Here is a 14,079-nt window from a genome sequence, read left to right as displayed (position 1 = left end):
ACAGCTTCTCCTCCTGCAACCCAGAACAGTAGAGAAGATGAGTCTATAGTTTGGTCTATAGTTATCGATAATATAGAATAAAAAGTGTATGCGTGTGTGTTGTTGTCTCTGTCCCCTTGTGCTATGAGGATGAGCAGGTTGTGTTCTGCTGGGGTGGCTGTGCTAATGTCCGCTGGGCTCATCGCTCTGTTAGCTTGCACTGTCACGGACCTCCTGAGGGGATTTGTGTGGGCGTGGGCTCATGTCTATTTTTGTTTGGGTAAGCATATACAGGAACTCACTATTCACCACTATGACATGTTTCTGAGTGTTGTTAGTTTGTGTAGTATGTGGACTTCTTCCTTTATATTTCACATTTGAATTATCTTCAGATGCGTTAATTTGAATAAATGAGTGGGGGAAAATATATGCAGATGTTCCTATAGAGTCATAATCCTCCTTGTTTGCGGTTTCAGGTGTCCTGTTAACGGTTCTTCAAACATCTCTCTGACAATGGTTAACTATGGGGAAACTGCTTTTCAGGTCGCAGGGGGATTTTTTAGTTGCAATACTAGAAGTAACATCTGGACAAATTGTCTGAAAGGCTGAGGGTTCCAGTTCCCATGCCTCCCTCAGCCTATCAAAAACATTCCTCTGCACTTTTTATTACAAAAGAAAATATATCTTTTTATTGCTTCTAGTCAATATTCACCTACACAGATTCTAGAGTTGAACATCAGTCAATGTTAAAGTGAAATTCCGGTGTAAAATCATTCCAGGCTCTTTTTAGGCAAGTACACTCATCAAAGAAGCTATCGAGACAATTTTTTTCGTGCACGAACAACTAACGGAGAAATCCGGGACAGTCGCTAACAGTCCCTACACCCAAATGCGGTTAACACAGATAAGCTTGGGGCGGTGAGTTGAGCGCATTAAAATGTATTTTTTTAACCACTAATATTGCTCAAAATAACACCAAACCTCTGCAGTAGCATGACAAGAGTCACTACACATTAATCGAAGCACCAACAGCTTAGTATGTGAACACCGAGTGTATCAAAAGATTGTTTGGAAAGACTTACCTACTCGACTGGTAGCAGCTCCTCTCGTAGTCCATTCAAGTCGATTACAAATACAATCCAAAGGGAAGGAGTCCATTGATGATTTATTCCAGCAAAACACGTAAAACTTTTGATTTTTGGTTTGATAGTTTGGTGATTTCCGGAATTTCACTTTAAAGGAGTAAATAACTACTACTGCCCTTGTGTTCGTTGTAGTGAAAATGTATCAAATATCTTTCATAAAGTATGAGGTCTCAATTTATGATAAATGATGAATGATTTGATGATGATAAATATTTTAGGAGTAGCATTATTTTGGGGAGCCCAATGACCAGACAAAAATTATAATGTTCATACATTTTTTTGAATGTTTTTGATGAAAATGATGTGAATCATCTGTGGCCTTTGCAGTCACCTGATCTTTGGGTGATTTTGAGCGACATGTTTAGACAATGCTCTCCACCACCATCTTTAAAACAACAACTGTAGGGATATATTATGGAAGAATGGTGTCCATCCATCGGTTTTAAAAAGTACTCTGGATGCTGCAGGGAAGAAAGACTAAAAATGTTGTGCTCTGCCATCTGTTCTTTATTTCCATGACACCGGACTGTTTTTATGTGTGCATGCATTATAGCACTGAGTGTGTGACTGGACGGTTTCGTTGGTCTGTTCAGATGAGGACATCGATGCCTGGCGCAGTGTGCTGCTCTGCACTGTTTTACAGTCTGTGTTGTCATTCCTTAAGGGTTTATATCCCCCTGGATACGTTAGATTGGACTTGTTATATGCCCTTGTGTTCAACTGAAATTATTCACGTTTGGTGTTACCTGACAGTATCGACCGCTTGTGTGTCTGTCGCTGTGTGTGTGTGTGTGTGTGTGTGTGTGTGTGTGTGTGTGTGTGTGTGTGTGGGTGTGTGTGTGTGTGTGTGTGTGTGTGTGTGTGTGTGTGTGTGTGTGTGTGTGTGTGTGTGTGTGTGTGTGTGTGTGTGTGAGCAAAGCAGCAGACTAGATATGTCTTATTGTCCTCCTCCAGTGCAGTAATACTCATAAAAGTGACTCCTCGTCTCCCGGCCTGCTGGAGGTGTGGAGGATTTATGATGGAGTGAGTGAGAAAGAGAGGCGAAGGAAGAGAGAAAGAGTGAAAAGAACAGAGAGTGGGAGGGAGGGAGTGAAGGAGAGAGAAAGGGATGGAGAGCTAATGAGTTAGAGAGGACAAGGGGACTGAAAGAGAGTGGGAGGTGGGGAAGGAGAGATGGATATGATTGAAAATGAACGAGACAAACACACAGCAAACGGAGGACGGTTTGGCTAGCTAGGCCTGTGATGCACGTTCTGCTCCCTCTGTCTGTTTGTTTAATCTCTCTGTAGCCATCTGTCTATCCCAGAGGGCGAGTCCAGTAGCTCACCTCATATCAGCCTCAGCCTGGGTGTGCTGGCGACCCCCGGCCCAATCGTCTCAAATCAGTATGGACCGAAAGGGAGGCAGAGTGAGGAAGTGAGGGTTTGGGGCGCACGGGGGAGGGGGGGGGGGTCACGTTGTCATTTCCCTCAACAGAAACGCTCATGGGAAAAGCACACACACATGTACCCACACAGACATGCACGCACACACAGACCTCAGTCATGCGTGTATGATTTAGTGCTGCACCGTATGTGCAGCTCTATACCCTCCTCCTCCTCATCTTTCCCCTCCTCCTTATTGTCTCTTGGGCTGTTGCATTTCCTTTCTGCTCTTTCGCTCTCTTGTGCGTCCTTCTCATTCCAGCCTTCCCTTGTTCTCTCTCTCTCTCTCTCTCTCTCTCTCTCTCTCTCTCTCTCTCTCTCTCTCTTACTCACCCTTCCTCACTTACCCTCTCCCAGTCAGTGAGTGTGTAAAAGTGTGTGTATTCTTGTGTACATGTGCCGGGGAGCTCATTCTGTTCCGACTCCAGGCAGAAGATGGTAAGTAATGTCTTTCCTCCTGCATATCTGAGAGAATGTTTACAGGTTTTAAGTGTGTGTGTGTGTGTGTGTGTGTGTGTGTGTGTGTGTGTGTGTGTGTGTGTGTGTGTGTGTGTGTGTGTGTGTGTGTGTGTGTGTGTGTGTGTGTGTGTGTGTGTGTGTGTGTGTGTGTGTGTGTGTGTGTGTGTGTGTGTGTGAAGTAAGTCAGTGTGGAAGTAATTTGTGTCTCTGCTTATTAAGGGAAGGATTTTGTATTATTAGCTGAGTGGAAATGGGGGTGGATGCCTTGCGTGCACAGTGTGTTTGTAAATATAAATTATGCTCGTGCAAATAAATTGGTGCATGTGTGTGTGCTGATGCTAATGCCTGAAGGAGGTCTGCTGTCAGGCCATGGATGAGTTTAGGGGGGGAAATGGTGAGTAATACAGCGATGGGACCGTTGACTAGCTTAAACTAGCCGGAATGCTGCAGGATGAGGAAGAGGAGGAAGGATGTGTGCCTGATATCGTTGCCGTGGTGTTTCTGCAGTGTTAGAAGGTGGTGGGCATTACAAATCCATACCAAGACAATGAAAGGAGGATAAGCAAGCGCAGCAATCTCAAAGGACTCAATCAGTGTTTAAGTCAAGCTTCTCAGAAACAGAAACAACTTAGTCCACACTCCTCTTCCTCATTTAGCTGGTACTTTTACCCAGAGTACCTTACAGTAAATTCATGCAAGAGAGGAATCAGAAACCCCTTGATTCTGATGCCTACGCTGTTATTCCTTTTCCCTGGAGTTACCATGTGCTTCCCTCCAGTCGCCAACATAGCAGCTTAGCTGGGGGGCTGTACTGTAAATGGAAATGAGGGCAAAATGGATGAAGAAGTGTGGAAACGGCACCTTCAAAATCCATGAAGGCTTTAAACAGCTGACAAGGTGGAGCAGCAAGATATTGATGTAGCCGTGGAGACTCAACCTATAGTTAAATGTCAGGTACAACGGCAAATCAAAAAAATGGATATACTGTAGATGTTAGGACAGGCTTACATAATTCAAATGTTGGATTTGGTTTGACATACTGTACACATCCTTTTCAAGTCACTTTTGGCTTTAGCTGAGTTATTAAGTACATTTGCTTAAAGGAATAGTTTGACTTTTTGGGAAATATGTACGCTTATTCGCCTTGTTTCATGGTATTATTTAAGAATAGCGCTCTCATGTCTCTACAGTAAATCTGAAGAAGCCACTTACTTGTTAACTTAACACAAAGAATGAAAACAGGTGGAAACAGCTAGCCTTGCTAAGCATTTCCAAAGCTCATTAATTAACATGTTATTTAATATGACGATTGGCTGAGTGCAGTGACTTCCTCTTTGCTGGTTTCCATGTCAACAAGAAGCAGACGATGAGACGATAAGTAACCTTTAGAAGCGCTTTTAGGCAGATTTTGTTACATTTGGACGGAGCCAAGCTAGCTGATTCCAGTCTTTGTGCTAAGCTAAGCCACCTGGCTGCTGGCGTAGTTTGACATTCCAATAAAAGCATAGTATCATATTAACACTATCAATTTATCTTCTCTTTTAATTCTTAGTAGAAAATCAAATAAGAAAATTTTGGAAATGAAAACTATTCCTTAAAATATATGTATATATATATATATATATATATATATATATATATATATATATATATATATATATATATATATATATATATATAAATATATATATATATTTATATATATATATATCCTTAATAAATATAAATATTATATATTATATACATTTTATTTTTTATTCATACACAAACAAGCTGACTGGCGTTGGAGACACAGTATAATATTCTTATTGCATTGGCAAAAAAAAATTTTAAACTTGTTTTAAGACATTACGAGTTCTAACACAGAATGACTTCATACGGAGATATTTGCAGTGTACCACGCTTTTTCCCTTTTTTAAAACCTGCTTAGACCAATCTTTATGTGGCCTGAGGGGAAATCTAGACTTGCATGTCAAGCTGAAGCCTATATCCTTCTCTCTGTTAAGGAGAGAGACAACAGCTCTCCATGCCTGGATGGAAACAGCAGTTTGATATTAATTTAGATGTGAAGAATGGTCCTACTCCGTTAAATGTCAAGTGCATAGGGGTGGCTGAGGTAGCTGCTGGGTCATCTAGGGCATAGGATGTATTATAATATGTGTGATATACTGTTGTAGAGACCAGATGAAAGTAGCCACGGCCTGAAGAAAAGGGCTCTTTTGTATCTGATTAATGTATAGAAATTCAGCCCCCTCCCTTGCTCTATTTGGCTTGTAGGACCCATAGACCATTTGGGTCAAGTTGAGGACTTAAAGGGAAAAACACTTAAGCTGAGTCCAGAGTGCTTGTTCATACAGATGTCCGTCCTCCACAGAGCTCGGTCTGTCTGACGTTCCTGCCTGTAATAGGGAAGATTTTCGTTGCCACCGTACTCTACGGGGTCATAGAGTGTGGTCTTTACCTAGTTTGTAAAGTGTCCTGAGATAACTTTTGTTATGATTTGGCACTATAAATAAAATTGAATTGAATTGAATTGAATGTGTTCATAGAGCGTGTGTAAGTACTATTTGGGATCTTTGTTATCAAGATAAATACTGCAGACATCTACAAGCAAAGACTACATTATGTCATTGAGTGCTTGCATACTTCAACAGCCTTATGAACATGCCTCTTTATGTGTGAAGTTTCCATGCATTGTATGCAGTATTATATTCGTCTGGAGTTACTCACGGCCAGTGACTCAGAGAGCTTGCCTTGAGGGCCATAGAGAGAGATTGGAAAGAGTACAAGAGAGCTTTGAACAGCGAGACAGATAGAGAGAGAGACAAACAGTCAGACAGACAGAGCGGAGGAGCAGAAGACAGACAGGAAATGAAAGGCAGTAAGAGGAATGGATGAGACTGTCTGACCAGCTGTACTGACCGTGCTCATTCACCACATGGGCTGCTGATGAGAAGTGGAAGGGGGATTGGTGAGCAGTATAACACGGGCCTGTCAAATCAGCTGTGATAGCTCTCACTGGCAACACTGGCAACTCACTCAATAGCTCATTAATATCTAATTGATGTAGACATGGAAACGACCATTGATGAACGATCTGGGCTGGATAATAGAGCATGAAGCACATGCTTCTGATCAGCTGTGGTTACCGGTTGTTTGGCTTTTCCCGTGTGGATTCTTTCCACCTTTCTTTATTTGGAGCCGTTTGGAAAGCAAGTTATTTTTTTCTTTTTCAATAACTGGCTGTTTTGAAAATGTAAGCAAAAAACTTCAAATCAGCTTAAAGCACTGACGGCACACAAGTTTAATTTGACAGCAAAAGACAGCAACTGTCAGAATCCTGCACAGTCAGAGCGTGTGATATAATTCAAAAGATGTTTACGCTGATGAAACTGGATCTATAATTCAGTTTAGATATGAGGAATGTGTAATCTAATAAGAGATATTCATGACTCTGAGTGTGTTACATTGTTGTTTCGTAAGCCAAAAGACTTGATAACTGGGTACTGTAGGTAGACAGAATGCAATGCTGTTCCAGTGCCAGTTAAAGGAAAATTCTGCTATCTTTCTCTAAATTGTTGGTCTCATTTTCATAATTGTGGCCATTCTGACTAAGAACCATGCTAACTTTGCACTTACCCCCTCTGTTTGAGGTTTGAGGAATACAAACTCTAAAAAATATGTAAGTTAGCAAGTCAGAATGATTATAAGAACCTACTCCTGACAAAAGAACAATTATTTTATAAAATATAGATGGCAGTGGTGTGTTCAGGATCCATCTTAATGGTACACTGTGGAGTCTTTGACCACTACTAATGTGATACATGTTTTATACTCTCCCAATGATCTATATGAGGGTGGTAATACACCAAGAAATGCAGCAATGCACTGCAAAAGGCAGTGAAGAAGAAGAATGAAATATGGTGTAAGTAAGTAATTGATGTAAGCTCAGGCTGGGAAATATGGCCAAAATATTCTATCCTAATATTCAGTCATTTCATATCTTAATAATGATATACAGGTATATTATGATATAGCATGGTTTCTGTTAATAGGATAAATAAATAGTCTATATGAAATAACCACAGGGTAAAGGCTACTTTTGTATACTCCTATGTCACGGTCAGTGGTGTGCATTGTGCAATGCCCTCGGTTGCTGAAGCATCCTTGATGACAATGGTTCAGGGCAACACTGGTGAAACGCAGGCTTGTTCACTGGATGGCACCAAGGTCCAAATCATTCTGAACAGAACAAGAACCTGTTCCCTGTCGGTCAAAAAGTGTAGAATTCCGACTTTGGCACCCCACCCTAGTGGTAAAATCAAAAGAGACACCAATGGACCTGAGTATAATTTCAAAGATGGTATAACAACATAAAATACTTTGCATTGGGTGGTTTCAGAATACGTCAATATTGAATTTGGAAGATGGCAGTATCCAGAAGTCATGTATTGTATAAACGATATATTGTCCGTGTGTGCTGGGACAGAGTACTTCCCTGCTTCTACACTATTTCGGAGACCCATGTGTAGTTTATTCCTGAGTTTCAATTTGTAACCTCCTGTGGTTTCCTGCCAGTGTCCATTATCTGAGCAGCGAGTTTGATGACGCCAGCTACTGTGAATCTACAGCATTTCAATTAGGGGGGATGGGATGCTCATCTCCTTGACATCCCCACTTTAAAAAGGCAATTTATTATACAATGTAAAATGTTACTGTTTCTTGAGGAAAGGTTGGGAATCATCTAACGACTTTCATAATAAATCATAGTGAGCTTAGCTTTCATGCCAGCCACTATTTTGCCGGGAATAGATGTGATATTTTTAAATGGAGTTCCCAGTGATATGTTATTTCTGAGCTGGAAGGCTCTTGGACCAACAAAAACCTCTGCCAACGCAGATGGCCATGTTTGTGTTGTGTTTTTTCATTTTTGGTGTTTTGACAAAACACCACATGAATGAAATGCTGTACAGCTGCTGTCTTGGACATATTGTAGTGAATAACTCTCTCACCAGTTAATGAAAGGCATAATGGGAAATCTGTGGGCAACTTCCTGAGAAGGAGGCAGGCTAAAAGATGCAGAAGCAGATCCTCTTTCCAACCTCATTAGTGTAGAAAATAAAAGTCTTCATGTGCCTTTTGGTGGATGCATTGTTATCAGAAATGCCTTACCACCGCATGAATGAAAATGCTCCAATCACGGCTGACCCGTGTAGAAAAGTAATTGGTGATACTTTCGGGTGCTAGAAATATATTACATTGCATTTTTATGACTCATTGTATTTCATGTGTGGTTTCTGGTTTACATGTCGTCTACTGTGTGCAACGGGGAAGAAGGGATATTAAGTCGCAGACATTTTGGATCAATAATTGACACTTACATTGAGGGTTTATTTGGTTGCAAATGATCTGGATTTGTGGGAACTTCAAAGCCACTGGATTTTTTATTTTATTTTTTCAGGAGGAGTGTTAAATACTGATGGAAAACTGCAGGTTTACCGTGATACTGCAGTTGAATTCAGTGGGGTTATTTGAAGACATGTCATGTGTCACCCCTTTAGAAGAAAACAGGAATAACTACTTTAAAATGTCACATTGGTCAGGACTTGAAGCACACATTTTCAGTATATTACATATGGTACATATGTCTTCGAGACTTGTTTGAGCTTACAAGGGGCACTTACATCCTGGACTAGGACGTGCACATTCACAAGGACACAAGGATGGCACAGTATAGTGGCATTGCGACTACGAGTGGTAAAAGCTGTGATGTTCAGGTATAATCAGATGACGTGGAATCTATTGAGCTATCAGGTCTGGTGAAAATAAACAGACACACTTGAATTTATTATTATTTTATTCATGTTGCATTTGACAAAATGAAGAACTGACACAGGGTTCAAAATGTGGGATGTTTCCTGTGAAACCTGTTCTCCTATTGTTCTGATGGGGAGTGAATACCTATGCAAGTCCTACCTGCTGTCCTGACCTGACCTGTCCTGTCCTGTCCTGTCCTGTCCTGTCCTGTCCTGTCCCGCCCATCATGCCATTGGCTGCCTTGGTCCATCCGAGACAGTCACACAGAGACCTGTCACACAGATGTCCTCCTGAAAGACGGAGGGCGTTGTCTGCCTCACCCGTCAGTCTCTGTGTGCCTCTGTCCCCCTGCTCAACCCGGCTTTGGCTCTGTTAACCCTCTTCTCTTCTCCCCTCCTCTCTCTCGCGACACCAGGCGCGGCTCCCCTCCTGTTCATCCACCCTAAGCATTGCTGAGGTACTCCTGCATGTGTTTTTATGCATAGTTACAGCATCAGTTTCTACACCCTTCCCTCTACAACCGCACTTCTCACTTCCTGCCTGGAATGATTGCTTCACCCCCTAAACTTCAAATCCTTTCCCTTGTTTTTGTGTCCTGCCTGCTGCACTCCTGCTGTGTCTCTGTGTTGTTGGGTTTTTTTTGACACACTTCCCATTATGCTTTCCTTTCCTCCTCCTTGCTTTTGTGCGGATTTGGCCTTGTTGTATTTTTCTTCTAATTTTTGTCTAATACGTCCTGTTGACCTCGCTCTGGAACACAAACTGTATCTAACTCTCGCCTTGTTTCCACACTCACATACCCTCCAAAATAAACCAACCTCCATCACTTGGCATCTTCCTTATCTGCGTTTCAACCTCAGAATTGAAGTTGAAAGATTCTTGAATTATGCATTTGAATGAAAGCGATATTGCTTGCACAAACAAAGTGTCTGTATACACCTCAGTTCCTTTAAAGGGGCCTCTCTCAAACACACACAGCATCTTGTAAAAGAGAAAAGGCCCTGTCAATGTGCTGTAAGCCTTTGCCGCTCTCTTGTGCTTGTTACTCTTGTCAGGCCCCAATGACTCTGATCTATAAGTGATAAAGACGTGACCTCAGTGCAAGGGCATTGAAGAGTGCTGACACTTGTCCAATGTGATGTTGGAATCCATTGATTACCTGTAATGGCGCAGTAATGAAATGTGGAAGAGTGTGGAAGCAGACTTAAAATGATGTCCATCTCAAAGGTAGAGGGAGGTAATGTTCAGTTTAATCTTATTTTCTCATAACATATATTTCGAGATAATTTATCTTCCCTTTTCTAAATATAAAATACGTAAGAAAATCATCTCTTTCATAAGAGATTGCATTACTGTAATTGGATTACTGCAGTCGAATTAATATGTTTTAGTGAACATGATCAAACAAATGTTGCCTACTGGGACTTTACTTTACTTTTTTTTTAATCTCCACTTTAATATATATTTTTGTAGAATTTGTGTTGCTCATATTTTTTAATTGAGCGATTAAAGTTTCCAGTGACTGACACTGACTCTTCAGGTTCATTAGGTCTTCAGCATATATCCAGCACAATCCTTTGATAATCCATTTTAAGAGATCCCTTTTCATGTCATTTTTTTATTTTAAAACTATAAATCAAATTGTCCCAAAAATCAGTCAGGAATTTTTATTCACCTAATTCTAGATCTACATCATAATAGCCAAATATGACAAACAAACAAAAAAAGTCTAAGCATTGCCTCTCTCCTCAAACGTAATTGTAATCTAATTAATCTGCTCATAAAAGTAGATTGAAATCCAATAATCAAACAGTGCCATTACTTACCAATCTGTATCTTCCCTCCCAGCTGTTCCCAGACAGAGGCCTTGAGTACAGCCAGGGGTCAAGCACTGCTTTCACTTCTTAAATTCCATTCGCACACACACTAATAAAGAAATGTGTCCACCGTAGCAGCGCTCTACTGAAACTGTTATCAACTCCACTGAACTGGTTCTGTTCTTCATCCCTCTTTGGTTCGGTTGTGTTGCTCATGGTTGGTGTTTTCTAGTTGTTTGCCACATCTTATTATTTTTAAATTTCCTTTTGATGCGAATGCAGAATGTGTGTCAGGTTGATACTGGCATACTTCCGGGATGTGTATGCGTGCTTTTGGTGCATTTGTGTGCCAAAATTAGGAGATTGTTGTTGTTAGCAACTGTGTTTTTAAAAAAAAGCAGCACTAACTTATATGTTGTGTTGATCCGAGTGGGTGTGCGTGCCTGTTGCCTGAACCTGTGTGAGAGAATGTGTGGTATTAAGGTGAGTGACTATCCTGTGGCTTCCCCCAGGCCTCACGGAGAGAATTCAGGGCTCACCTGGATGAGGTCATCACGCTCAAGTCAAGGTACTCTACCTTGGACCAGGTAAACCCGCTAAACTTCTACCAAGCAATTATCTACCGGCATGCAGGCCACTGGCATCCCACATAGCACCTCAACCACTATAGTGACACACACCAACATACATGAACACAGGCAGAGAGAGGCACACTTGGCGTTTTAGACAAGATCGCATTAGGAAACCCTTTGCTTTGGCATGTAGCATGTAACAGGTTAGTAAACCTGGTCTTACTTTAGTTTATTGTCTCAAAGAACAACAAATACGATATACACATACAGTATATGGTGGCTTATGTAAAGCTGCAGTGAGAGAAATAGGAACAAAACTAAATATCCAGAAAACATGTCACAGTCAGAAAGATCAAAGCAGGGTGATATTGGTGGAGTAGACCCTATCTACACATGGGATTAACATGTGATTCATTCATACAAGAACAATCTTTTTCTTTTCTTTTTTTAGCAGATGAGCAGTTTCAATTATTTTACATTAGAGATTTTTGTGAGTGCTGTTTGAGATTGACAGGATAAAAGGAAAAGGTAATGTGTACTTCCATGCTCCCGTAAAGATTAAGCAATGACGGATGAAACTGATTTTTTAGTGTTAAACTCCCCATAAATAACTAACTTTAACTTGCTTGTTGCCTATTTACAATGTAGTTGAGATATTTAAAAGGCCCATATTATATATTATATTATTATATACTTTTTCAGATTTAAAGCAGGTTGAGGTGCTCTATAAATATTGTGAAAGTATCAAAACTCTCATTCCACAGAGAAACACAGCTCATGTTCAGAAACTGTGAGATTATACGATACATAGGTAGAAAGTGCCGCTACAGTCATTCCAGGTTAAATTACGGTGCAGAGGGCCGGCCAGTGGCGGAGTAGTTGGAGCAGTCGAACCATGTGAAGAGGCTGAAGGCCTGCGGCCCTTTGCTGCATGTCTCCCTCTCTCACCCCGTTTCCTGCCTGTCTTATATACTAAAAGGCTCGAAAACTGCCAAAATAATCTTAAAAAAAATAAAATAAATTACGGTGCAGAGATGTCTTAAGTGGAGTTGCTGAGGACCCAGAAAAAAACTGACTGGGCTTTTCCAGGACGGGTCTTAAAGAGACAGACGCTAAAGAGAAAAATGTTTTTTTACAACATCAATGTTGTTGTTGTTGTTTTTTTACAACATTAAGCATGTAAACATGTTCTATAAAGACCCAAAAAACAAGTATGAACCTGAAAATGATCATAATGTGGGATCTTTAATGTAACAGTGAAATAAGAGCTTTTAGAGGAAAAATGTAGAAAGGTCACCTTTAATAATACTTGATACTACTTGATTGATACAACTTCTAATTATCCAGATAAAGATTGCATGTTAATACCAGGTGTAGATGGTGGGGTCTTGGAAAACACAGACACACATGTTACACTTCCCCATATAACCGATTTCTATATGGGGAGCTGTGTAGGTCATTCAGAAATAGGTTTATAGTGCGCTGATGCACATGGCGATATAGTGGGCAAAAAAACACAAACTTTAAAGTAAAAAAATATAGTAAAGCAGCAATTGAGTTGGACGGTGTTGCCCCTCAGAGTTGCTCTACAGGTTGCCCTGTGTATCATCACCTTTAGTGGTCAGCAACATTCCTCCCCATTGCCCCTCTCTATTTCAGGATCTCCACCTGCACTCATCCTCTCTCATCCATCACCCATCCGGTCATTTGATGTGATTTTTGTATCAGTAGCTGGTGATGTTGTAGTGTTTTGATTTTGCAGAGTGGGCGAGTGTATCTGTGTGGATGTACCTGGTCTGAATTTTGAGCATGAGTGTGTGTCTGGATTAACAGATGATCAGCAATTGGGAAGCCCGAGAGAAGCCAAGAGTGCTCAGCAGTCAGTGGAGAAAGCAGAGGCCTTCGCGAAACACTCTTCCTAACCGCTGTGTCACTTTTCCCTCTTTCCTGCTGTCGTTTTCCACCCTCAGGCTCTTGTGTCCACTCCCCGGGGAGGAGGACTTGACTTTGGATTGCCATAGTAGCATTTTGTCCTGCCCTCTACCACTCTGTCGCTATCACTCCAGCGTTTTGTCCTCTGCTCCATCCCTCTCCCTCTCTTGCCCCATCTCATGAGGCAAGGTGGTTGAAGTCGGTTCAAAGGAGCCTCCCTTGCCCTGTCACAGCCCTCTCCTCCTCACGACGGACGGATAAATCTTCCCCTTTTTTTGCATAATTTGTCTGACAGCTCCTTTGTTTTTTGCTGAGCTCAGCACCGCAGTGGTTGCATCCCATCATTTCCTGGAGCGTCTCCTCAGCCAGCTGGTTATTGGCCCAATCGATTTTCCCCCCTCGGGTGGCCTCGCAGCCCCCGGAGCCACATGTCTCGCTGACCTGGCCACGCTCACTATTCTGTGCCCGTAGACACCACCGCCGCCGCCACCACCGCCGCCCGCTCCCCAGCCCATTGATCTTCCTGGCAGATCTCCATGACAACCCGTCGTCAGGCTGTTTCCGTGGCGACGACGGGGTTGGCATGTAGAGTGATTAGTGTTTTTGGCGTGGGTTGACACTGTTTTGTGTGTGTGTGTGTGTGTGTGTGTGTGTGTGTGTGTGTGTGTGTGTGTGTGTGTGTGTGTGTGTCTGCATTCCCAGCTCACTACAATTTACCATTAAGACGAATGAAGGTGTCGAGCCTAAAATCCTCACACAGATATGTCAGCAGTGACTTTATTTCTCATATTTTTGAATTTCTAAACTGTTCTCTTTGTCTTTGTGTGTGTGTGTGTGTGTGTGTGTGTGTGTGTGTGTGTGTGTGTGTGTGTGTGTGTGTGTGTGTGTGTGTGTGTGTGTGTGTGTGTGTGTGTGTGTTGACATTTGCATCCGT

General features: G+C 41.7%; 1 protein-coding gene across 6 annotated transcripts in view; it reads left to right on the top strand.

Moving 5' to 3' along the window:
- The window catches only part of gphnb (gephyrin b), a gene marked incomplete at its 5' end in the record, with an annotated part of 111,825 nt that overhangs the window by 76,507 nt on the left and 21,239 nt on the right, over positions 1-14,079 (top strand). For 2 of the 6 annotated variants that reach the window (XM_083934297.1, XM_083934295.1), the window contains one exon: positions 11,154-11,228. The exons of 3 other annotated variants lie outside the window; for them this stretch is intronic. In XM_083934297.1, coding sequence (XP_083790423.1) covers positions 11,154-11,228 — 75 coding nt within the window. Of the gene's footprint in view, positions 1-9,239; positions 9,282-11,153; positions 11,229-14,079 lie in introns of all 6 variants that reach the window. One more of the 6 variants, XM_083934294.1, reaches the window with a different exon arrangement.

This window comes from Echiichthys vipera (genome assembly GCF_963691815.1).
Source record: "Echiichthys vipera genome assembly, chromosome: 19".
Classification (NCBI taxonomy): domain Eukaryota; kingdom Metazoa; phylum Chordata; class Actinopteri; order Perciformes; family Trachinidae; genus Echiichthys; species Echiichthys vipera.
This window is presented reverse-complemented; position numbering and strand designations above follow the sequence as displayed.